General features: G+C 46.0%; 1 protein-coding gene across 1 annotated transcript in view; it reads right to left on the reverse strand.

The window, feature by feature from the left end:
* Positions 1–12,913: 12,913 nt before the first annotated feature.
* Positions 12,914–26,778, reverse strand: part of CYP19A1 (cytochrome P450 family 19 subfamily A member 1) — a 40,045-nt gene continuing 26,180 nt past the window's right edge. Inside the window, exons 3-10 of the mRNA XM_077918794.1 lie at positions 25,708–25,858; positions 21,824–21,978; positions 20,112–20,288; positions 18,493–18,607; positions 17,661–17,775; positions 15,588–15,750; positions 13,938–14,179; positions 12,914–13,378 (exon numbers count right to left, since the gene is read on the reverse strand). Coding sequence (XP_077774920.1) covers positions 13,127–13,378; positions 13,938–14,179; positions 15,588–15,750; positions 17,661–17,775; positions 18,493–18,607; positions 20,112–20,288; positions 21,824–21,978; positions 25,708–25,858 — 1,370 coding nt within the window. The 3' untranslated portion in view covers positions 12,914–13,126. The remainder of the gene's footprint in view (positions 13,379–13,937; positions 14,180–15,587; positions 15,751–17,660; positions 17,776–18,492; positions 18,608–20,111; positions 20,289–21,823; positions 21,979–25,707; positions 25,859–26,778) is intronic.

Here is a 26,778-nt window from a genome sequence, read left to right on the forward strand (position 1 = left end):
CATGTGATTGCCTTTGTTTAGGACTGTTTAGGAAAGCTGTTTTCAATTACAGATCAGAACAGGAAAATTGCTATCAAGTGTGGTGTCCGTGCCAGCGTGGAGTTGCACCAGGAATAGCAAAAAATGGGAAGGGGGCAGAAGGTTCAAGAATAAAAATGTGGCAAGCAGGACCAGCAACAAAGAGTTGCAGTGTGGAGTGCTCCAGTTTGGAATTCAAGTCCTTCTATTCCCCTTCCCCCACAGTTTTCTGATTCCCCCTTTCCTCCAGAGAGTGTGCTTTCTGCAGCGACTGAGCATGCTCAGTGCTCATTAGACTGCTTTATTGTGTGTGTGTATGTGGGGGGAGGGACGCGGGTGGCGCTGTGGGTAAAAGCCTCAGCTCCTAGGGCTTGCCGATTGAAAGGTCGGCGGTTCGAATCCCCGCGGCAGGGTGCGCTCCCATTGCTCGGTCCCAGCGCCTGCCAACCTAGCAGTTCGAAAGCACCCCCGGGTGCAAGTAGATAAATAGGGACCGCTTACTAGCGGGAAGGTAAACGGTGTTTCCGTGTGCGGCTCTGGCTCGCCAGAGCAGCGATGTCACGCTGGCCACGTGACCCGGAAGTGTCTCCGGACAGCGCTGGCCCCCGGCCTCTTGAGTGAGATGGGCGCACAACCCCAGAGTCTGTCAAGACTGGCCCGTACGGGCAGGGGTACCTTTACCTTTTTACCTTTATGTGGGGGGAGGAGCTCTCCAATGGTCCACCCGCCCCAAATATTTTTTGTATTTCTGCAAACCTCAGGACCCCCCAAAAGCTCCTGATCGACAGCAGTGGTAGGTAAGTACTGCAGACACACTGTTTTTCAAAAGCCAAGACACTGGCCCCCTACTTTTGAAAATTCTATGGGGGCGTCTATGGGGACGCGGAAAGGGACGCGGGTGTCTAGGACTTGCTGATCGTATGGTCGGCGGTTCGAATCCCCGCGGCGGGGTGAGCTCCCGTCGTTTGGTCCCAGCTCCTGTCCACCTAGCAGTTCGAAAGCACTCTTAAGTGCAAGTTGATAAATACCGTATTTTTTGCACCATAACACTCACTTTTTTCCTCCTAGAAAGTAAGGGGAAATGTCTGTGCGTGTTATGGAGGAAATGCCTACGGGTGGCATGCCTACGGATTTTCCTCCTCTAAAAACTACGTGTGTGTTATGGTTGGGTGCGTGTTATAGAGCGAAAAATACGGTAGGTACCGCTTTATAGCGGGAAGGTAAACGGCGTTTCCGTGTGCGGCACTGGTGCTGGCTCACCGGAGCAGCTTTGTCACGCTGGCCACGTGACCCGGAAGTGTCTTCGGACGGCGCCGGCTCACGGCCTCTAGAGCGAGATGAGCATGCAACCCTAGAGTCGGACACGACTGGCCCGCACGGGCAGGGGTACCTTTACCTTTACCTTTATGGGGACGTGGGTGGTGCTGTAGGTTAAACCACAGAGGCTAGGACTTGCCGATCAGAAGGTCAGCAGTTCGAATCCCTGCGATGGGGTGGGCTCCTGTTGCTCGGTCCCTGCTCCTGCCAACCTAGCAGCTTGAAAGCTTGTCAAAGTGCAAGTAGATAAATAGGTACCGCTCCAGCGGGAAGGTAAACGGCGTTTCTGTGCGCTGCTCTGGTTTGCCAGAAGCAGCTTAGTCATGCTGGCCACATGACCTGGAAGCTGTACGCCGGCTCCCTCGGCCAATAAAGCGAGATGAGCACCCAACCCCAGAGTCGGCCACGACTGGACCTAATGGTCAGGGGCCCCTTTACCTTTATGGTAGTTTTTGTTGTGTGAAAGGTGCCACAGACCCCCTGGGTAGGTACCACAGCCTCCTGGGGTCAACAGACCACCAAATGGGAACCACTGGTCTAGAGAAACGACTATCTCTGGCGTTCTGAATTAAATGATGGGTGGGCCTGTTCAACCATTGACCTGGTGGTCAGGGGACCATGATCCAGACCATGTACCTGTTTCCCTTCCTTTCGTCCTCCTGGTCCCAATAGACACCAGCCACCACTGGCCAATCCCATGCACCATGGTTTGTTACTATCACCATTAGGGGAGCGGGTGGCGCTGTGGTCTAAACCACTGAGCCTCTTGGGCTGGCTGATCAGAAGGTCAGAGGTTCGAATCCCCATTATGGGGTGAGCTCCTGTTGCTCGGTCACAGCTCCTGCCAACCTAGCAGTTCGAAAGCACACCAGTGCAAGTAGATAAATAGGTACCGCTGTGACAGGAAGGTAAACGGCGTTTCTGTGTGCTCTGGTTTCTGTCACGGTGCTCATTGCACCAGAAGCGGTTTAGTCCTGCTGGCCACATGACCTGGAACGTTGTCTGTGGACAAACGCCGGCTCCCTTAGCCTGAAAGCGAGATGAGTGCCGCTACCCCTAGTCACCTTTGATGGGACTTAACCACCCAGGGGTCTTTTACCCTTTTTACCTTTTACCTTACTATCACCATGCTCTTGGGTCAGAATGAAGCTGAGCTACATGCAAATGGCTTCAGATCAAGTGCAGAGTTCCAGCTGAACTGAGCTTCTTGGTAGCATTCCTTTGGGAGGGAGTTGCAAAAGGTTAGGGTCAGGGTTGAGAAGGCATAGGGTTGTTGCCAAGGTAAAGGTAAAGGTAAAGGGACCCCTGACCATTAGGTCCAGTCGTGACCGACTCTGGGGTTGCGGTGCTCATCTCGCTTTATTGGCTGAAGGAGCCGGAGTACAGCTTCCGGGTCATGTGGCCAGCATGACTAAGCCGCTTCTGGCGTACCAGAGCAGCGCACGGAAATGCCGTTTACCTTCCCGCTGGAGTGGTACCTATTTATCTACTTGCACTTCAACGTGCTTTTGAACTACTAGGTTGGCAGGAGCAGGGACTGAGCAACAGGAGCTCACCCCATGGCGGGGATTCGAACTGCTGACCTTGTGATCAGCAAGTCCTAGGATCTGTGGTTTAACCCACAGCGCCACCCATGTCCCTTTTGCCAAGGTAGGTCTAAGTTAAAATCACTTAGCAGTACATTTGTTCAGTGGGTAGCATGCTTGGTGCCAGTGAGATGTTCTTGTGCAAGAGAATGCATAAGCAGGTTGCTGGTAGCTTTATTGTGAAATAGATTGCACAGTCAGTTGCACAAGAAGTTTCTGCTAGCGCAAATGTTGCAATGGATTCCTCCAGTGGATTCCTCCAATTGGATTCCTCCTCCTGGAGCTAGCAGATAGAGAACACAGGATACAGCCTCCTATCCCCAGTACCTGCAAGTCTAAAACAACAACAACAACAACATTTTTCTCTTTAAAAATGTTTAGGGGTATGCTCATTTTGTCTCAAGAAAATCACCATTTTATAGTTCAAATTGGGAAAAATAAATACAGTAAATGGACAAAAGATTCACAAAATGTTTAGGGGTATGCGTATCCCTGCGTCCCCCCAGATAAAAAGCGCTGAAAATAATAATAGACTGATCTTCATTTTTTTTTTTTATATAAATTTTTATTGAGTTTTCAAGTTTTATAACAACAAAAAGAACAAAACAAAAACAAAAAGAACAAAAAAGAAAAAAAAATAAGAAGAATACAAATAGATTCTTTCATCACCCTCTTTCTTGACTTCCCCCCACCCCACCCCATGCATCCCAATTCTCCTGTATAATTCAGCAAGTTCTTATTTCACTCCTTCAACCTGTTCTTGTTATACTTAAACTTAATTCCCTTTGCTAGGCCCAATTTAATTATCTAGTTCTCTTATATACATTAAATCCATTTTCTAAGATCGATCCAGGTTCTTATACCATAAATTCCACTTTTTCATATTAGAATCTAAATTAAGATAATAAAACCCAAAAATCATAAGATGAAGTGAGATTTCCCCCCCCTCCTCCCGCCCTGGTATCTGTCCCTTCCCAGATCCCTGTCCTCTTGTAGCACTCTTAGCCCGGATTTCTCACATCAGAGGCTTTTAAGTCCCTTTGAGTCTCTCTCCGCCTGTTCTGTTGGTAGTCCTTCTTGTAGGTATCCAAGTCTCGAGGGATGTTAAACACAGTCTCTTCACCTTCTCTCCAATCACCTTCCAATCGGGTTTGCTGCCAGAGTTCTAACAAAAGTTCCTCGAAATCACAGTCAACAAGGCCAGAAAAAAGGAGAAAGTCCCAGTTGTGTTTCTTTATTCCTTTGACTTTAACTCCATGATGTCCGTGGGCTTTCTCCTTTGCTTTTCTTCTCTTGTAACTTGTAATCCAAAAGAGTTCTCTGTTCCCTGGCTGCACAAGTTCGTATTCCTGCACTTTCCCCCCTCCAGACTCCTTTTCCACCAACTCCAAAGATGTTTTTTCTGGTTCAGTTGTAAAATCTTTCAAGGTCAAGTCCTCACTCCCATCCGCAGGGTTGTTTATTTTAGAGATCAAGGTCATCAGCTGCTTTTCCATAACCATCTCTTGCTCTTGTAGAGTTCCCACAAGACAAAGAGTTCTTTCTATTTCTGCTAGTAGTTTTCCTTCCGCAACCATTGTAATATCACTGGTTTCCCCTAGGGGGATTTCCATTTTTCAAAGTTCCTCACCAACAGTCCTGTACTTTATTGTTACTTGTTGTTACTTTATTTCCAATCCCTTCTAGTTAAATGTAACACCTCTGTGTCAGAGAGATATAAGGATACAGTTCTTATCTTGATCTAGCCGTTTGACAGCTCAGTTGACAGCTGTCAAACTCCCGTTCTTTCACGCTAAGTTAATACAGGACACACCAGGGTCCCGGAGGGGGGGGGGTCCGTAAAAACTTTCCAAAAAAGAAAAAAAACACCTCTTCTCTCCAGCACCGCTTTGAAATAAAAAGTAAGAGCTTATTCTCACAAATTTATGGAATCTTTTGTCAGTCCAAAAAGGCACAAAAAGATTTTTTAATCCGATCTTAGGTTTTCGTTCCTTGCTTCCAATTATCTGCATGAAAAAGGGGGGGTGCGGACTTCCCTTTAACACTACCCCCCCGTTCGTTCCAGATTAAGGATATTAATTTCTTCTAAAGTCCGAATTTCGTTCTACTTACGGGGTATTTGTTTCCAGTCCAATTGTCGGGAAAAAAGTTGACGCTCTCCGGTAATGGCTTGCGGCTTCGCTCCGCTGAGGTAGCGGTCTACTCTCAGCACCACGCCACTCCTCGTACCTTCTCCGCAGCCTTTAAAAAGGCTCTTCGACTGTCAAGGAGGGCGTTTAAGGTGCCCACCGAGTCACCAAGTCCACAGGCATCCGCGCCTGTGGTTTCTGAGGGTCCCCGCGTCGCCGGCACGGTAAGACCCGTCCTCAGCAGAGCCGATTCCCTCCGGAGCTCGGAGGGAATCCGCCATTAGCCGATCGCGTCAACCCGGAAGTCCAATAGACTGATCTTCAAGGTGGGAAACAAACAGGTTCTCTGATGCCGATCTTAAAACACAGGCAGGTTCATATGGACACAGGTGGTCTTTTAAATGCGTAGGATTTTGTATGCTTAACTCTGTTAGGATACTGTTCATCAGCATTGAATCAAGGTGAAATAGGGAACGTTTGCTTTAGTCCAAAATGGGTTAGGCTAGCCAACCTTTGCAGTTCTATGATTTCATTTTCATATAATGTACAATGGGTCATAGTTTCCCTCTGTGCCCCCAAGTAATGCACTTATTTCCCTTGTCGTTTATTGCATTTGTTGATTGCGAAATACAATTTGAGAAGGATGAAATCAAATTTCCGTACAAACTACAAGTTTAAGGTAAGCTTTATAAAGCACCGCATGAGAGGTGGGCAGTCGCCGCCCATTACAATCGGAGACATCCATGCTGCTAAAACTCTGAGGTCTCGTTTCTCAGCGGCCTGGCTGTGGAAGTGGACCCTGCAGACCCCATTAATCCTCTCTGCTTCCTTCCTGGCTTGGACGTCTTGATTCCCTGACATGTTACAATGATTACCTTAAAGACTGTATATTGAATTTCAAATCTCTCTCTCTCTCTCTCTCTCTCTCTCTCTCTCTCTCTCTCTCTCTCACACACACACACACACACACACACACAGTTTTCAAAAACCTGAAAGCTCACCCACCCTGTACTGACCTGTAAGTTCACACTTAGACCATCTGGGAAGAGATTTTATTCACGCCCCTGCACTGTACAGAATATGATAGGTTTGTGTCTCCAGGGCCGACTTAAGCATATCCGGTGCCGTGGTGCAAAGATCCCTCCAGTGCTCCCCCCTTTCCCAGAGTTGTTGACCTTTTTTTGGGGGCTGGAGGAGGCAGGCAGCGGCAGGAGGGCGGCTCCTCCAGCGGGGAAGAGGCAGAGGGTAGAGGCAGCGCCTCCCGGCTCAGCTGGCTGCTTCGTGCCACGGTGGCCACGGCAGGCAGCACACCGAGCGAGCGGGCCTGCGCTGCTCCTGCCAAGCATCAGCTTGGTTTCCCCCCCTTTTTAGGGGGAAAAAACCAAGCCGACACTCAGCAGGAGCGGCACATGCACCCTCGCTCACTCAGCGCGCTCATTCGGTGTTCCCCGGACTCTTGCCTGGCGCCCTTCAGAACTTGGCGCCCTGGCACCCCGCGCCACTAGCCTCTATGGGCAAGACGGGCCTGTGTGTCTCCAAAATGGGCATTTCTCTCCATAGTCTCCTGCGCTCTGAAGCATTATCTATCAAAAGCTTCAGACATCTAGTAAAGTCCTTTCTTTCTGCCCATGCTTTCCGTGATGCTACTCCTGATTTCTGTTTTTATAATATTGCTTAACTGGTTTTTTTTTTATGTTGTACAGTTCTGTTTTTATCACATTGTTTATTTTCCTATACCACTTTAGAGATTTTTGAAATATTAAGTGGTTCGGATTCTATTTATTTATTTATTTATTTATTTATTTATTTATTTATTTATTTATTTATAAATAAAGAGGCAATTTCTTCTCCCTGCCTTCCCTCCATTTACCTCCCACCCACAACCATAACTCTAACGTTCTGTACTTAATCGATAAACTCACACAATTTGGCTCATTTCTGCTTCCTTTAGACCAGATGTTTTGGGGTGCAAGCTCCATCACTCCATCACTGACCATGCTGGCTGTGGCTTATGGGTGTTGTTGTTCAAAGCACTCGAAGGGAACAAGTTTGGGAAGCCCATTTTAGAACTATCTCTATCAATAGAAATGAGAGTTGCCTATAAACAACAACAACTAAGGAATCTGGAGTTTCAGCAGAGCTGTGATTGGGCAGCTGTACTCATTCCTCACTCAAAAGAGATGTTGCTCTCTTTGGCATTCATTGTGAGCCTGGAAACTCCATCTGCAACCGATGGGGCGAGTTATTGAATAATTTTTTGCCTCTAGGGACTCAACTACCATCCACATGCCCTAATTCCTCAAAGCTCACCTGTCCCTGCTTTTTAACAAATGTACATGTTTGTGTATGTATACAACAGGCAGCGCTGTGGGTTAAACCACAGAGCCTAGGGCTTGCCGATCAGAAGGTCGGTGGTTCGAATCCTCGCAACGGGGTGAGCTCCCGTTGCTCGGTCCCTGCTCCTGCCAACCTAGCAGTTCGAAAGCACGTCAAAGTGCAAGTAGATAAATAGGTACTACCCCGGCGGGAAGGTAAACGGCGTTTCTGTGTGCTGCTCTGGTTTGCTAGAAGCGGCTTAGTCATGCTGGCCACATGACCTGGAAGCTGTATGCCGGCTCCCTCGGCCAATAAAGCGAGATGAGCACCGCAACCCCAGAGTCGGCCATGACTGGACCTAATGGTCAGGGGTCCCTTTACCTTTACAACAGGCACACAAAAACACACCTTTTCTTTTCCTGTACAAATTTCCATACCTAGGGACACCCCAAGTGTGTAGAAACGCACCCAGCAGTGTTTATGGCCCGAGTTTCCTCCCAAACATGGAAAAATAGCAAGGTAAAGGTAAAGGTACCCCTGCCCGTACGGGCCAGTCTTGACAGACTCTAGGGTTGTGCGCCCATCTCACTCTATAGGCCGGGGGCCAGCGCTGTCCAGAGACACTTCCGGGTCACGTGGCCAGCGTGACATCGCTGCTCTGGCGAGCCAGAGCCACACACGGAAACGCCGTTTACCTTCCCGCTAGTAAGCGGTCCCTATTTATCTACTTGCACCCGGAGGTGCTTTCGAACTGCTAGGTTGGCAGGCGCTGGGACCGAGCAACGGGAGCGCACCCTGCCGCGGGGATTCGAACCGCCGACCTTTCGATCTGCAAGCCCTAGGCGCTGAGGCTTTTACCCACAGCGCCACCCGCGTCCCTAAAAATAGCAAGAGCTCAGCTGAATTAGACCAAAAGCCTATGTAGTCCAGTAGCCTCTCACAGTGGCCAGTCCGTGGCTAGTCAACGTGGCAGCCTCCAGCCAGTGGTCAGGGCTGATGGGAACTGAAGTTCAGCATCACATGGAGGGGGAAAGCACTTTTGGGTGGGAGGGATTGTGAATTCAGAAACAGCAGAGGAGGCGACTTCCTAGCTGCTTCCATCACCCCTCTGTAGAGTTCCAGATACAGCATTTATCCTGTCAAACATGGTGAGCAGAAGCAGACAGAGTGGTGGATTCAGAGAGACAAATCAGTGGATGGGGAAAGTCTAGAACTGGGCTAGAATTCTGAGAAGGATAAGGTCCTGACCAGAGTGGAATGGCAAACTGAGATGTTGGAGTACGCAGAGATGGCGGAAATGACCGGGAAGATCAGAAATCAGGAAGACCAAGACTTCAATAAAGATTGGGGAAAATTTATATTATACATGGGAGACGACTGTAAACAACTGGATTCTTTAGCAGGATTCAAATAACACTTGTAATGTAACAAAGACTTTGGATACAATGGATAATTGAACAATTAATAATATGCAGCAAAAAAGATTAGCAAAGAACCCGTGGGGGTTGGGGTGGAAGGAAGTCTAAAGATTTGGAAGAAACTTGGTTATTTGTTCTTATATGCGATTTTGAGTGTAATTATCAATTTGTAAAACCAAATAATTTTTTTATATTTATATAAAAAGAATTCTGAGAAAGAATACCCCTGAACCTCAATGAGCAGGTTTCTTTCTTCTTCCTCCTCCCTCCTCCCCTTTCTTTCCTCCACTCACTTGACATCTCAACATTCCATGAATCCAGGAAGCTCACAAGTCCTTATCAAGTGGTGCCTTCCCCCCCCTTTTAAAAACCTTTCTTTACAAACATATATACTTCTGCATATGTTGGGAGTCCCACAAGGAAGTGTAAACCAATCCTTTACTTTTGGGTGTCCCCATTATGTTTCCAAACTGAGAGGTGCTCAAGCGCTCTTGTTTTGCTTGGCATTTGTTATTTTATTTTTGATATTAGAGGGAATTAGGATGATGACATTTTCTGTGTGCGCCCTCTGCTGCCTGACATTCAGCATAGCACTTAAGCTGAGGTCTCATTCTCACAGATCAACAACAGGTGACACAAAGGAACACAATAAACTGTCTTGTAGTGAGTCAAATCATTGGTATGTCTAGTTCAGTATTGTCTAAACTCACTGGCAGCTGCCTCCCAGGATTCCTTCCAGTCAAGAGATCTTCCTAGTCCTACCTAGAGATACCAGGGATCAAGTCTAGGACTTTCTGCATGCAAAGCAGATGTCCTGCCCCTGCCATAAGGGAACATATTAAAACCTCTGTACAATAATTTACAATGCAATTTTACAGTAATTTTACCTAAAAATGCTAGCAGCTGACGCGTTACAGAAGATAGCCCTCACATTGCTTACTTTCACCCTTTAAAATCAGTTTTTTTGGGGGAAAGTCATGGAAATTTTGCTTTGCGCCAGAAAGAAAGAAAGAAAGAAAGAAAGAGAAAGAAAGAAGGAAGGAAGGAAGGAAGGAAGGAAGGAAGGAAGGAAGGAAGGAAAGAAAGAAAGAAAGAAAGAAAGAAAGAAAGAAAGAAAGAAAGAAAGAAAGAAAGAAATTTGTCATGGCTTTAGGTGACTGAATTAGTGGGTGTTTCCCCCTTCTTAAAAATTTAAAGCAAGCTTTATATAAAAGCTTTCCCCAACTTTATGTTATGTTATGTTGTTATGTTATGTTATTATTTCTTAATTGTGCAACCCACCTTCCTGCCCAATGATGCTCAAAGTGGCTAACAGCAGTGAAATACAAAGTATAGTACAAAATAGCAGTCAAAAACGTACAAACATCAATAAAAATCAATAAAGCTGACCGAAACAACAGCCAGTTGAACAAATTGCAACATATTAATTGTACCCATAACAAGTCAGCGCGTGACATTGAAGGCTTGTCTGAATAAACACATCTTCACATGCTGGTGGGAGGCCCTTGGAGAAGGAGCTTAGATGGTCCTCCCTTGGCAAGGAAATGCCAAGCCTGGGAAGCAACACTGAGAAGTGCCTCTCCTGAGTTTTTCCCAAATGGGCTTCAGATGTTGGCCAGACCAGAAGAAGGCTCTCTCCTGGAAGAATACAGCCATTCAGATAATCTTGGCTTGTATCCAGCTAAGTTCTCCTTCGAGAAGACCCACTGAAGTGAAGAGACCTAAGTCAGGCTGCTATTCTAATCGTAAGCCCATCTGCCCTATACATTTAAAGTAGTTTCATTCCACTAGAGTTGCTAGGAGACCTCCTATTCCCCTCACAGAGCTACAATTCCCATAGTTCCTTGGGAAGAGGTGTTGATTATCAATCAGCTCTGGAAATTGTAGTTCTGTGAAGGGAATGGGGGGGAGGGACTTAGCAACTCTTGGTACCCTTAACAAACTACAGTTTCCAGGAGCCTTTGAGGGAACCCATGACTGCTTAAAGTAGAAGGATATAGCATTAAATGTATCAGGCATGTGAGGCCCCTATCTACCATAGCTGTCAACGTTTCCCTTTTTTAAAGGGAAATTCCCTTATTCCGAATAGGATTCCTCGCAAGAAAAGGGAAACGTTGACATCTATGCTATCTACTCAGACTAAGTCCCATTGAATTAACAGACAAGGCACACCTGCAATCCTAACCCAATTTACTCCCAGTTAAATCAGACTAGGATTGTAGTTTAGTCATGTCCATTAATTTCTGTGACTCTACTCTGAGTATAACTAGTATTTGATACCACTCCAATGTAACCAGTACCTTGAATGGTGCCCACAATTGGACCAATAACCAGTGAAATTATTGTCACAGGGAAATCACATTCTCCTTATAATGACCCCCACATTGTAGGAGAGTACCAGTTAACCGCAACTGATAGCCCTTTAAATATACCTCGCAAGCAACCTTGCGTGTCTACGTTTAGAAAACAACCCCCCCAGCTTTGATCTGTGCAACAGCCACTGCACAACAAAGTCATCCCCCAAATCAGCAAAACCTTTCACAGGAGCTGATCACAACAAAGCAGTGCTTGAATCCAGGGCAAGAGTGTGAAATCATACAGTCAGTTTAGGCATACATGTTTGCATGCAGAGTCAGGAAAAAAACACCACAAGAATCAATCACAAGAACCAGAAATCAGTCCTGCAGAACTCAGCAATAACTCTTTGAAATCAGTGTACTATCTGGTATGGATGTGTTTGGTCCAGTTCATCAAAACAGAGCAAGAACTGCAAGGACCTCAGAAGACGGTGCCAGAGTTCTCCCAAGATTGGCCAGGTGGGGTCACTCAAGGGATGATCAGGCAAAAAGCAGCAAGTTCCATTGCTGTCAAGGCTGATGGATAAAGGAGAGGGAGAGGTTCAATTCTTGGACCGAGCAACTTGCTGTTCCTTGAGCTTCGTCCTGGAAGAAGGAGGTAAGCTGAGTTAAGACTCAACGCATGGAGAGAAAAGGGGAGGCAGAGTTGAAGCCAAGAGTGAAGAGGCTGAGACTTGAAGAGTAAACTCCGAGTTCTTCTCCCATTCTAAGGTATTCATGAACAGTCTCTTCTCAGTAGCATGGATATCCCTTTTGAATTTGAGCCCTGAATGGCTGGGGCTGAGAACATAGCCCATGGGGGGGTCACCAAGTTGACTAAGCTTGGCCAAAGGCAGTCATCACGAAAAGGTGGAAACTCCGAGCCAGGAATCAGACGTAGCAAAAGCTTCTGTGAATGCCCAGAGAAGTCCCACCACAATCCAGAAACCTTCATAGTCCTTCCAGATGTGAGAGAGCCAATGGACAGCTGACCCAGAAATAGTTACTTTGGAGTCCTGGGGAAATTTACTGCCCAGGGAATGTTCCAGCCTGTCATTTCAGTGGTGGGCCAGAAAGGGCAGGAGAACATAGATCTGTGGCCTGCCAGTTAGCCCAGGCAGTTGCTGAATGCCTATGCTGCAGAATGTGGCAGCATTTGGATTTTTGTCGTCCCGGCTCTCACCATTGGCAGAGGCAAAGAAAAGATGGCGGCCATATGCTTCGCTGCAAGCAGACGCCCAGCTCGTATTCACCCAACTCATACTCTCAGCCTGGAAAAATAGTTCTGTGAAAGTGACCCGAACCCCCCACCCCACACACATGCACCCCACAACGTACAAAACAAATGGGAGAGAGTCACCCATCAAGTCCAGAGAGAATATGTGTGCTCCTCTCCTTCAAATCAAACAGATGAAGAAAATCAGTGCTTTGCGGTACTCCAAAGTGAATCAGGATGGCTTGCCATGATAAGACAGCAAGCACAGCCGTCAATGAAATTTTCATGACTCCACAGTAGAGTTACATTGTTCTGTTGCTTTCAAAGAAGTCTTATCTGTGCATTGTGCAGCTCAAAATTTGACTTCTGCTTCCTAATCAACAGTGGTGCGAGAATCCAGCTGCTGCCTCTTGCATAATTCTTATCTCATCTCATCTCCATGGATCTACATAAACGGGTTCTTCAGTGCTTCTTGCAGAACGGAATTTCCATCACACAATTTCAGCTGCCCAGAATAATTTGCAAAGATACTTGTAGGTCTTCCTTGCATGAATGTTAACTTTTTTTGGGGGGGGGGGGTATACCAAAAAATGGTGCTCCATCCTGAACGGCAGCCAGAACCTGAGTTCTATCAAATGGCCACTTGCACCAGCAATTTATTCATTGGATGAGTGAATGGATGCTCCCCAGATGGATGAGAATTCTTCATTTGAGCAGAGTAGTCCAACCAATCAGTTTTCATTAGGGTAGCCCAAACAATCAGTGTTTGGAGACTTCATGGGCTGTTTTATTAATCATGATGGTTGTTGCTCACGTTATTTCTTGGCACGAAAAGCATCTGCAGCAATGGCTGGCTTTCATCTGGATGCATTGACAAGTCATTGTTTTTTGGAATGTGGTTAAGACCTTGGTCTTTTAGAGTCCGGATACTGCACCTTCTCAGGAAAGTCACCAGGATAGCTTTCATCATCACCATGGCAATAAACTTCCCAACACAGCCACGGGGACCAAATCCAAAGGGCTGAAAGTAACGATGGGGGACCTTCACAAAAAAAAACAATTTTCGAAGAAAAGTCAGAATTAAAAAATTTCATAAACAGCACCCCAAAACACTACACCCACCCACCAAGGGAGATGTGTTCATCCCTATTCCACAACTTTATTTTCCTTCCAGTTCACTCTTCCCTGAGTTCCACTCCAAAATTCTGGAGAAATTAAATAGGGAAATTACTAAAAGCAATTCTGGAGCAGTTTGCTGCAGTTTTTGTGTGACTCCCTTCCCATTACGAATCAGTTTCTATACACTGGTAAAACACTACAGAAAAAGAAACCTTGTGTCAAAATTCTTTTTGGACGGTGTTTTACTGGTGGGCACACGTGCTCTTGTGGCAAGGTTGAATTTGAATTTGTATCTAAGTCTGCCTTTACCTATTAGACTTAATTTTATCACCAGTAACTTCCCTGTCCTAAATAAGACAGGACCCAGATCATATGTCAGCGGTGGGGTCTCGGGGCCCTAGCAACTAGTTGAAGAGACCAGATACCGATGCTAGTGAAGCAACAGCCTCAAACAATTAAAAACAAACAAACCCCAAACTTACGTTTTTCTCAAAGTTGTCAAGTGAGAATTCATTTGGCTTTGGGAAGAACTCAAGCTTATGTATGCGCCCGATGTTCAGAATGATGTTGGTTCCTTTCTTGACAGGATAGCCATCAATCACATCGTCTTGCAAGGCTTTGCGCATGACCAAGTCCACGACTGGCTGGTATCTCATGCTCTCGAGAATAAAATTCTCCACCACTTTTAGCTTTGGGATGTCCTCACTTTTGATATCTCTGTCACCTTTAGGAAGCATGTAAGATAAAACAGCTGGTCTCTGATATCACCACTGAGAAAGAACTGAAATGACATTTCTGCACAGATTTGGAATATGGTGGAATTGCAGAATTCATTTGTACACTTTTAAAGCCAGCTTTTGAATTTTGCTTCAGTATAAAAACCTAAAACTTGAGTCTTGCTGATCACTTCTGAGAAACAGACTATCAAGACTACATCCTCGCTTGATGTCTCTGTTGTGGGACTGAACCGCTGCAGATAGCAGGTGGGAGAATCATGTGAAAACAAAACAAAACCAACTCCCTGCACAGTCCAAACTAACAGAGCCATGGCGCTGAAGCCCTGAAGTTAAGCTGGCTGTTGGGGTTTCAAAGACCCATACATAGTCCTCTGCAAGCACAAACAATCAGCGATCCTGTAGAGAGACCCTTGATGATCAGCTGGTGGTGCTTGCAGAGAGCAGCACTGAGCACTCTGAAGTTCCAACCACCAGCTTATTGTCAGGGCTCCAAAGTGGCAAGAACTGATCACCCAATGTTGTTGTGATGTGAGGTGACCTACAGCTGTGTAGGAGACCATTCCCAGTTCCCCACTCCTGCTTTTGTTAGTTAGCAATAGGGCAGCAACATTTCACACCAATGGAAGTTTCCAGAGTGCTTTGAATGCCACAGAGAGAGTATCACAATAAATAATCCAGTCGAATTTTTTGAACATCCAGCAGTTATCAAAGGCACAAGAGCCATTCTATTCCCTGCCGCCAAATTAAAGCGGCAAGCCTAGTGTTCAGTGGGGTTTTACAGAAAACTTTGGGATCATTATCTTTGGATCCCTAATAGTTTGGACCCTTTTCAAAGAATATTTGAAATATAAATATAGTAGTTTAAACTCTGTTGCAGCATTCGAGGAACTTCAGTAATAGTTGCAAGACAGATATAAGAATTAAGATATATTAAGAAAAAGTTTAATTATGATAAAAGTGTGTATTGGCAATAAGTAAAGTGAAATCAAATTATGGAATAGACGGGAGGTTGGGTCTTTAGTGTTAAGACCAATTTATGTTTTATTGTTTGTTAAGAAAATTCTGTGTCTATGGTTATTCCTATGTGTAATTTGGTATTTGTGTTTTCTCTTTTTTCTTCTGTATCAATAATAAAAAAAAGAATGCCACAGAGAGAGTATCACAATAAATAATCCAGTCTAATTTTTGAACATCCAGCAGTTATCAAAGGCACAAGAGCCATTCTATTCACTGCCGCCAAATTAAAGCGGCAAGCCTAGTGTTCAGTGGGGTTTTACAGAAAACTTTGGGATCATTATCTTTGGATCACTAATAGTTTGGACCCTTCCTAGCTCAAAGTACATATTTGTTCATTAGGGAAATCACCCTTGTCTTCCAGTGTCACTGAATACTTACCCATCACAGCCTCTATTTCCTTCACCATCTCCTTTTCCACCTGAGGGTGTTCTGCAATCAGCACCAGCATGAAGAACAGAGTCACGGAGAGTGTATCTGGGGCAGCTATCAGCATTTCCAAAACACACTGGTTGACCATCTCACCAGTTAGGTCTCCACGGCTCTGAAAGATTGAATGGGCAGATGATGGCTACTAGACTTGGTTGCCAACAACAGTGTTAAATTCTACTCAGATCAGCGAGCAGTGAGAGAATGAACTCAGTAGGGCAATGTGTCTAGGGCAATGCATCAATGCATCAGAGGACCAACAGCTGGTTGTGTTTTGGAAATGTGCAAATCACTCAATTTTGGTTTCTCTCAGGTTCTCATTTTCCCCTCAGTCTTAACTCTAGTTCCCCACATTTCCACATCCAGCATGTGGACGTCTTTAAAAAGCTCTCGTGGAAATTTACCTGAAATTATGTGCAAAGTTCTCCTAATATACATGTGGCGTAATGGTTAGAGTGTCGGACTATGGCCTGGGAGACCAGGGTTCGAATCCCTGCTCAGCTATGAAGCTCACTGGGTGACCTTGGACCAGTCACTGCCTCTCAGCCTAACCTATCGCACAATGTTGGTGTGAGGATGAAATGGTGAGGTGGAGAACCATGTACACCACCTTAAGGTCCTTGGAAGAGAAAAGGTGGTATATAAATGTCTTAAAACAAATAAATAAACATTTCTAATATGCATACTCTTGCAAACCAATTTTCCCCAATATAATGCATTTTCGCATGCAATTTCTGTGCACACTTTACCCTAGTATATGCCTTTTTGTACACATTACTTGGCAGGAGAAAAGTGCAAATTCCGAAGGACAGCTGCGCATAGCTGTTAACTTACAGATTTGAAAATAAGGGACCAGCAGCCTTGGAAATAAGGGATCAGCAGCCAAAATAAGGGATTTTCAGAGCACAGGTATGTTTGACCTCTGAGCCCCTCCGAGCCAAAGGCAGAAAGCCCAGCCAGCAGCCAAACGAACCCTCAAGCGGTGGTTCCCACAGCGCAGCAACCCGGCAAAGGGAATGCAGCAAGGAAAACCACCGTCACCTCTCTACTGGGAAGCGCTGAGCAAAGGCGAGTCCCCAGGCAGCGTGGCCGATTTGATCGGCACAAGGCATGAAAGCTCCACCCCCCCCCAGTCGTTCTTAGACTCCTTATTGGAGCCTCCCTCCTCCCTGGCCGGCAGGGAGGGAGGGAGAGGAGCTGCTTCCTTTGAAACCCGGGAAATTTAAGGGACATCATTAATAAGGGACAGCAGCGGGACACGGCGCTGGGATAAGGGACTTTCCCGCCAAATAAGGGACGGTTGACAGCTATGCAGCTGCGTTTCAGTTTGCATACTGTTTCAGAAAATGTGGATTGGGTAGGTTCACCGATTTCGCCGACAGAATCCCATCTCTCTCCCATCGCTACTGTGTTTGTGGTGGAAAAAGCCAGGAATAAATGAAGCAATTTGCTCATCACAGGTGGGGAGAAGTCATAGGTCCATGGCAGAAGACATCCTTTGCATGCAGAAGGTCCCGGGTTCCATTCCCTGGTGCTTCCAAGCATGGCCATAGGCAAGGGGGCAGGCCCCCCCTAGATCCACAGAAATTCATGAAAAGCATGCCCCCACCATGATCCCTCCCCAAAGCTCACAACTTTGATGGGTATCCTAAAGAAAGCTCAACAACTACCTCCCCCCAACAAAAATCCTGGCACGCCCATGTCTCCAGGTAGCAGATGAGGGGAAAGCTCAGTACTTTGAGAGCTGCTATATGTCAGAAGGCATAATACTGAGCCACAGTCCCACAGGATGTAGCGATGGCCACCAACTAATTAATGGAGGATTTGGCTATCATTGGCTACCAGCCATAGCGAGGAGCGGGACTCTTCATGGTCTCATCTAGCGGGACTCTTCTTAAGATCTTAAGATACATGAACTATCTGTTCTATAATTTAAAAAGGAACTTTCTATAAAAGCAGCATTTTATGCCCCAACGTGAGGTGATCAATTACAGTTCATGCATTATTATTTTTTTTTTAAATCACCTGAGCAAAAATCAGCTGTGATGCAAAATCCATGTGGTCCTCCAGTTTCTCAAGTTTGAAAAGCTCTTGTCGTTTCTTCTCTATTAAGATTTCAATGACTTCTTTCAAATCCTTCCTAAAACAGAAGGGATCCAGTATATCACTTAGTACCTGCAGTGCCTTGGTGTAAGAATCAGACAGCCCTGTATATTTCAACCTATACTGCAGTTGAACAGGAAGTAAGTGACATTTGTCTACTGCAGACACAGACATGCACACCCAAACAGACACCCCCCAACCTTTCACAACCTGTGGAGACCATACCCTCCATTGTCCTGATTTTCCAGGGACAGTCCCAGAATTACAGAAGCCATCCTGGTTTCTGATTTGATCCCAGAATGTCCCAGTTTCCCTTTTTCCTCCCCTCAACATCTTGGGGAACAATTAAAAGTGGTGTGTGTGTGTCTGTAGATGCAAAAGCAGAGTCCTGTTTCTGCTGGAAATAAAATACCTGCACCAAAGGTAAGAAATGGTGACACTGACGTTTGAAGTCTTTCCTATAATTTTGAAGGAATCCACTTTAAATTATTTAATTGCAATGCTTTCTTAGGAAACATGTGGAGCGTTCAGTCCTTGATTGTAAGTGGAGTCTTACACTGTCTACTCAGAAGTAAGTCCCACTGTATTCAATTGAGCTTACTCCCAGGTAACTGTGTAAAGACGGTGCAGAATTACACTGCAATCCAAGCACTTTTTACTCGTCCCACAAACGAAGACTCTAGAGTAGGTGTGTAGGCAAGGCACGCAGTCCTGGTCCACTCTCAGTAAAATTGCTGCTGTTGCTGGTACTTACGCAGACTTCTCATATTTTTTATACAGCCAAGAAATCTTAAAGTAGATGTCAGGTTTCAGGAGCAGCGCTTGCCAAGCATCAAAGTAGTTTTGGATTTTAAGCACAACTTCGTTTTCTGAAATGACAAGGGAAACAGAAACATAAATGGAAAGAAGCTCCAACACCGTGAACAGCAACCCATTGATGGGGCCAACCACATCCTTCTGGAAAATTGTAAGGCTAGGTTCTGATTCATGTATTCTTTTTTCCAGAAAGTGTGGATTAGGGAAGTTTGGTAAGAAGTGAATCTTAATTTCTCGACCATTCCAAGCAGGGAATTACATCCGGGCGTAGAGGGGGTCTCCTGTAACTATCGATTCATCCACTTATTTAGGAAAATTACATTGCTTCCTATCAGTGGAGAAGGAAAAAAACACACCCAGAAGTGGCAGCATGGATAAAACAAATGAAGGAAAAGGATCTCAACAGGCAACTGAAATGGTTAATTAGGAAGGAAAACTGAGACCCAACTCTTTTTGGTGGGTTCAGCCAGTCTAAGATCAGCCAGGTGATATGTTAAACCAGCTTTCCCCAACATAGTGCTCTCCAAATATTTTGGACTACAACTCCCATCATCCCTAGCCAGCATGGCCCATTGCCAGGGATGGTGTGAACTGGAGCTCAAGACATCCACAGATCCCCAGGCTGTGGAAGCCTGTAGTAAATGCACAATGACTAACTGACAATCTCACAAATTAAGTGGGACATCAAGACTGTGCTCACCCACCCCAAAGGAGACTATGGGTTGTAGTGAACAGTCCTACTCAGAGTACACCCATTGAAACCAATTAAACTAAGTCATGTCTATTAATTTCAATGAGTACTACTCCCAGTGTACAGGAAGAAGCAAAGATTCTTCAACATCAACCGTTGGACTGGTCATGTTGTTCATATGCCTGATTATCGTCTTCCAAAGCAACTATTCTATTCCGAACTGAAAAATGGAAAGCGTAATGCTGGTGGTCAACAAAAGAGGTTTAAAGACTCTCTCAAGGCAAATCTAAAAAATGTAGTATGAACACCGACAACTGGGAAACACTGGCCTGTGAACACTCCAATTGGAGAACTGCCTTTACCAAAGGTGTCATGGGCTTTGAAGATGCTTGAACTCAGGACGAAAGGGAGAAACGTGCTAAGAGGGAGGCACGCTTGACAAACCCTCACCATGATCAACTCCTGCCCGGAAACATGTGTCCCCCCACTGTGGAAGGATGTGTGGATCCAGAATTGGCCTCCACAGTCACTTATGGACTCACCATCAAAACTGTGTTCATGGAAGACAATCTTACTCGGCTATGAGTGATTGCCAGAGAAGAAGAGACTCTGAGTAGGGCTTGCGTTGAATGGTTTAAATGGGTGCATTCATATGTACATAGCCTGACATCCCCTCCCCCCACCAAAAAAGAGAGATTTTGTACTTCTGCCTTCCTTGGGGTTCCACCACACCTCCCCAAATTTCCCTCTTATGTGCAGATAGTGATGATTTGGCTAAATAAGCACCCACACTCATCAGTGGACTTTGGAAATAGAGGGGATGATTATGGAATCATGGCGAAGCCTAAGAAAGATAATTTCAGTACCGTCAAGAGGAATCCCAAGAAAAAGTCTGTTTGACGTGTCCAGCATGATACGTCTCATGAGATTCAGGCTGTTGAAGTATTCAGGCTTGGGAGCCGATTCCGTTAGCTGGTTCAAATGTTCAGCCGTTGAGTCAACACAAATAGATACCATCCGCACGAGACCCGGGCCAGAGAGAGCTGCAATTTCACAAATTTCCTTATAGTCTAGACAGTTTGGTACTGAGCTATATATTTCAAGGGGAAGTGCCCAAACAAGGAAGCAAAATGGAAGTCTCTGGGGCTAGCACTAGGCTCCAGTAAGCCTTTAATTAATATCACACACAATTTTATTCCCCCTCATGTAATAAAATTCTCTAAGCAGTCTCCAAGAAACCATATGAATACAACTGGGGCCTTCAATACACTTTCCTAAAAACTAGGTAAAAACTAAGCACAACTGTCCAAATCGAACTAAGCAACAGGGGCAACAGGGGATTAAAAGAGAAGAGGCAAAGTCCAGGAAAACTTTGGAATATACAGTGGTGCCCCGCAAGACGAATGCCTCGCAAGACGGAAAACCCGCTAGACGAAGAGACTTGCGGAACAGATTATTTTCGTCTTGCGAGGCACCACTGTATACACAATTTTAAATTACAGTGGTGCCTCGCAAGACAAAAATAATCCATTCCGCGAGTCTCTTCGTCTAGCGGTTTTTTCGTCTTGCGAAGCAACCCTATTAGCGGTTTAGCAGCTTAGCGGCTTAGAAAAAAGGGGGGGGGAGCGGAAAAAAAATCGCAAGACTAGCAAGACGTTTTCGTCTTGCGAAGCAAGCCCATAGGGAAAATCGTCTTGTGAAGCAACTCAAAAATGGAAAACCCTTTCGTCTAGCGGGTTTTCCGTCTTGCGAGGCATTCGTCTTGCGGGGCACCACTGTACTATCTCTGCCTCATGAATTACTAAGGGAAGGCACACCAGAGGGAGAATGCTCTTGCCAAGAAGGATGTCTTCTGCATCCTCACCGAGTGACAATAAACAAGCCTTGGACTGACTAGAAGGGTTTCATCCGAAGATCCTTAAAGATCAGCTTGGTCTGCACTAGGGGAGGCAGTCTGCTAGATATAATGGTCCCAAGTTGTTTAGGGTGTCTAGTGTCAGCAGAAAACCCTCTGAATTTGGCTCAGGAGCTAGGAGGCAGACAGAGCAGATCCTTCCGCACCGGTGTAATATTTGTAAAAATGGGTGACCCAACAAGCACCCTGGCAGCTGCATATGGAAGTTGCTGCATCTTCAGAACCTGGTGCGAAGGAGGACCCACACAGAGGACATTACAGTAGTCTAGCAGTGAGGTTATCATCACATGGACCTCCACGACCATCCTGTGCACAAAAGGGCATAGCTAGTACACAAACTGGAACGGGTAAAAGGTGCTCTGAGCCACTGAGGCACAGTGGCATCTGGGACTTCAGGTTGGCCCCAGTGGTTTGGCTGGGTTGTGCCAGTCAGTGACGGTCTCTTCTGAGCCCCAAGACCCTGGGAAGGTCCTCATTCATGCTGAACCCTGAGACCAGGCCTGGAAGTATCTCAGTGGAGCTACTTGCCGTTGCTTGAGTTTGAGCTCTTCTTGCTCATTTGGCATGGCAGCCATCCTACTTATTTATTTAAATGACATAGGCTGACTGCACTTTCAAAACAGGAATAGATGCTGCAGGGAGAACCAGAAATCCAGAGCTTACCTTTGGTGAAGAAGGGTCGGATTTCTTTCCAGAGTTCTGGGTTATTGTTAAATATGATCCCGTTCTCATGCATGCCGATGCACTTTAAGCCCAGCTTGCTCCCAAATCGAGAGGTGTAATGCCCGTATTTCATTACGTGGAACATACCTGAAGATCTAGCAAGCAGAAGAAAGACTATTAAGGCCGCATTCACATGGCAATTCATTCTGTTTCCTTGATGTTTCCCTAACTGTTAACTGTGGCATTGTATTCAAGATTCCAAACCATGTAAAATCCACTTCCGGAAAACAAATGGAACGTCGCACACGTTTAACACCCATTTTCGTGTTATTTGAATCCTGGTGAAAAACCACATTTGCAGCCCCCTTAACTTGGGAATAAAATGACAACATTTAAAACAGTATCCCAGCATGCAGTTATTTCCTGCAGTTTTCATGGGGGGGGGAGTGGGAGGACAGAAGTGTACATGTGCAGAAATGATGGGGGAACAGCAACGTCGCTAAATCAGTCTAAAAGTCACAGGGCCATGGCACAACAGGTACTGCAGTATGAAAGGAATAGGAGCCCTAGCGTTATATTCTGGATAACGAATGCAATATTCCCCATGTCAACAAACTCCCCCAGTGTCAGCTAATTGCTTTCAGTCGGATCATCCCCATTGGCCAATCTCTTCCTCTGATGGAACAAAATAAAACCCACAGATTTATTTTATTTTATTTCTTAGCTCAGCACAGAAGAAGACATAACAAGTTGATTGGCAGAGTGCCTGACGTTGTCTTTTATTATGACAGCTGTACACAACTCCTTCTGTGAGATTTTGGGTCACTTTGTAGCACAGACACTATCTTTGCAGACCATCGCAGTCTTGCAAGATCCAAAACCAGAACAGATGCTGAAAGCTAGGCAGGGATGTTGAGGCTGAAGACATTGGCAGGCTTGAACTTCAGCAGTTGGCATCACCAGAAACAATGGCCTGGTTTGTTCCCACCCCTCAAGGATATCCCAGAGGGTACCACTTGGCTTTCTCCAAAGAAATGGCGAGCTGCTATTGGGAGTACCTTCATCAGACATCTGCTGACTAAGCCACTTCTGGCGAACCAGAGCAGTGCACAGAAATGCCGTTTACCTTCCTGCCAGAGTGGTACCTATTTATCTACTTGCACTTTGAGGTGCTTTCGAACTGCTAGGTTGACAGGAGCAGGGACCGAGCAATGGGAGCTCACCCTGTCGCGGGGATTCGAACCGCTGACCTTCTGATCGGCAAGGCCTAGGCTCTGTGGTCTAACCTACAGCGCCACTCATGAGGGTAGAACATAGCTATTGAGTGTCAGGGACTGTGTCCCCTCCAAAGAAATGGCGAGCTGCTGTTGGGAGTACCTTCATCAGACATCTGCTGAGGCCTCCGCCCTGCAAGGGGCAGTTTCTGATTTTTCTAATCTGATGTTCAGTTTTACACACTTCCACATCCATTTGCAATTTTTATTTTTTCCAGGGAAGACGTCAGGAAAACTCTTCAGCATTTTAGCACAAGTTTCTCCACACATATGTCTGTAAAGCGTTTTTCTTCAATACAATGCATTTCTGCACGTTCTTTTCACAAACATATGCACTTACACGCACACATTTCCCATAGTGTATACATTTTCTTTTTAAATTTTTTTTAATTGAATTGTGACTACCAGGTTACAGAAAAAAGAAACGAAAGAAAAGTTAGTTTCAAAAAAGATAAGTTGCCGCAATTGCTAATAAAGAAAGAGCCCACATTTGTGAACATTTGTTGAAAGATGGTTCACAAATAAATCATGCCAATACCAGAAATAAATTAAAATGTACGATTCAGGTTTTCATCATTTTTCTGTTTGTGCAGCTGCTGTGGTTTATCCTAAGACCAGCAACTGAAGCTGAATGTCCGCAAGAGGGAGCTATAAGCTAAGAAATATCAGCGTGGTGTCAACAGCAAAGCTCCACAGTGCAAGGAATGTGATGAGGCTGGGTTGTCACATGGGCAGGAAAATGCAACCAAGACAACGCTCAACTTCTGGCCTGGCCTCCTCCCATCTCTTAACAGAGGTGCGCTTTGCAGAAATTAGCAGGTGGCTTTTTAATGGCACAAAACTACATTGGACATGAGTCAAGGCATTTGCTTATGACGGCTGAGTTTCTCTGATAGCCTAGATAGCTCAGTGGGCTAGAGCATGGTGCTGATAATGCCAAGGTCACAGGTTCAATCCCCTTGTGGGACAGCTGTATTTTCCTGCATTGCAGGTGGTTGGACTAGATGATCCTCATAGCTGTCAACTTTTCCCTTTTCTTGCGAGGAATCCTATTCGGAATAAGGGAATTTCCCTTAAAAAAGGGGAAATGTTGACAGCTATGCTCAGGGTTCCTTTCAGCTCTACAATTCTATGATCTATGACGTGTTCTCTGATCTCTACAGACTAGCCAGCATCGGGGCTCCTAATCTAGATTAGGATCCTGGCATGTGGCTGGGGGGGGGGGGGGCTTCAATTCCCCCACACTGAAGCCCTGATTCAGATTGGGCCCCTTGCAACAGAAGCAGGCGGTGTTTTCTACTGCTCTTTATGAGCCTGGCTTTCCCAGTAGTGATGTATGGAAGTGAGAGCTGGACCATAAAGAAGGCTGATCGCCAAAGAATTGATGCTTTTGAATTATGGTGCTGGAGGAGACTCTTGAGAGTCCCATGGACTGCAAGAAGATCAAACCTCTCCATTCTGAAGGAAATCAACCCTGAGTGCTCACTGGAAGGCCAGATCCTGAAGCTGAGGCTCCAATACTTTGGCCAACTCACGAGAAGAGAAGACTCCCTGGAAAAGACCCTGATGTTGGGAAAGATGGAGGGCACAAGGAGAAGGGGACGACAGAGGACGAGGTGGTTGGACAGTGTTCTCGAAGCTACCAGCATGAGTTTGACCAAACGGCAGGAGGCAGTGGAAGACAGAAGTGCCTGGCGTGCTCTGGTCCATGGGGTCACGAAGAGTCGGATACGACTAAACGACTAAACAACAACAAAATTATTTACACAGAGAAAGATTCCGTTTCAAATTTTCCTCTTTAGATTCTCCTCTCACTGCCATGGGAAGTCAGCAGTAAAAAGAGTGCAGTCAGCTCCATAAAACTAGTGAAGAAGGATCTAGCCAGGATTGTGCCAGTATTGGATTTAGGGTGATGTGGGTGCAGTGGCGTAGCGTGGGGGGTGCAGGGGGGGCCAGCCGCACCGGGCGCAACATCTGGGGGTTAGGGTTAGGGGGCGCAAACCCACGGGTTAGGGGGCGCAAATCCACGGGTTAGGGGGTGCAAATTACTTGCCTTGCCCCGGGTGCTGACAACCCACGCTACGCCACTGTGTGGGTGGTTCCCCTACGAAGGTGGTGCAAGATTGAGAAGATCCATTTTGGGGTACCAGATTTTGACCTCACCCAGGGCACCATATTAAAAAGATTGCCCAAGCCCACCCCTGGTTGTGCCCTAGCAATCAGACCTATGATGTCATTGTAATTAATCAGTATATACGTTCTCTCAAATACACAATAAATAAATTAGAGTAACCAGATGCAAACACTAAGACGTCTCAAATGCCACACCCTTTCCTTGTAGAAATTATGTCAACCAGATCGCCTCACGCTCTCCGCTGTTGACACTCTCAACAGACTCTGAAAAGTTCATGAGACAGGACTTGCCCTTGCAGAAGCCATGCTGGCTGTGCTTTAGCAAGGCTTGTTCTTCTACCTGCTCGGTTATTTTTTCTTTAATGGTACTTCCCACCTGTTTTTTCAGGACAGATACCAAGAAATTTCCTCTTACATCTGGACACTCTAATAGCAATAGTTACTCTCCATCCAGACTTTCAGAAATCAAAGATTTACTTGCTAATAATGAGGGTCTCTTCTCCGTTGATCCAGACTCTCATAAATTCACCGTACATCTTGTTGTAGTAGTTACAGGCACTGCCAATCCCCATCCACAGGAATCTCCAATGCGAAATAAGGGGACCAATCCCCATACAGTAGCCAGGGCCTAAAAGAAGAGGGGGGGGGGGAAAGAAAGATGGATTTTATCAGTAGCATCCATTCATATATAATATTTTGTTTGTTACTATGTTATGTATGGGACGCGGGTGGTGCTGTTGGTTAAAGCCTCAGTGCCTAGGACTTGCCGATCGAAAGGTCGGCGGTTCGAATCCCCGCGGCGGGGTGCGCTCCAGTTGCTCGGTCCCAGCACCTGCCAACCTAGCAGTTCGAAAGCACCCCCGGGTGCAAGTAGATAAATAGGGACCGCTTACCAGTGGGAAGGTAAACGGCGTTTCCGTGTGCGGCTCTGGCTCGCCAGAGCAGCGATGTCACGCTGGCCACGTGACCCGGAAGTGTCTCCGGACAGCGCTGGCCCCCGGCCTCTTGAGTGAGATGGGCGCACAACCCCAGAGTCTGTCAAGACTGGCCCGTATGGGCAGGGGTACCTTTACCTTTACCTATGTTATGTATGTTTGTGACGCTATATTGTAAACCACTCTGTGATCCCTGGATGAAGGGTGCAATAGAAATGGAATAAAAAAAAATTGAACAATGCGGTGCTTCAAAATTTCCCTTATTGTGAGGATAAAAACGGGGAAGGGAGAACCATGTATACCAACTGAGCTCTGGCGAGGGGTGTGTGTGTAAAAGTGGCATAAAGGTAAAGGGTAAAGGGACCCCTGACCATTAGGTCCAGTCGTGGCCGACTCTGGGGTTGCGGCGCTCATCTTGCTTTATTGGCCGAGGGAGCCGGCGTACAGCTTCTGGGTCATGTGGCCAGCATGACTAAGCCGCTTCTGGCGAACCAGAGCAGCGCACGGAAACGCCGTTTACCTTCCCACCGGAGCGGTACCTATTTATCTGCTTGCACTTTGACGTGCTTTCGAACTGCTAGGTTGGCAGGAGCTGGGACGGAGCAACGAGAGC

This window comes from Podarcis muralis, chromosome 14, assembly GCF_964188315.1.
Source record: "Podarcis muralis chromosome 14, rPodMur119.hap1.1, whole genome shotgun sequence".
Lineage (NCBI taxonomy): Eukaryota > Metazoa > Chordata > Lepidosauria > Squamata > Lacertidae > Podarcis > Podarcis muralis.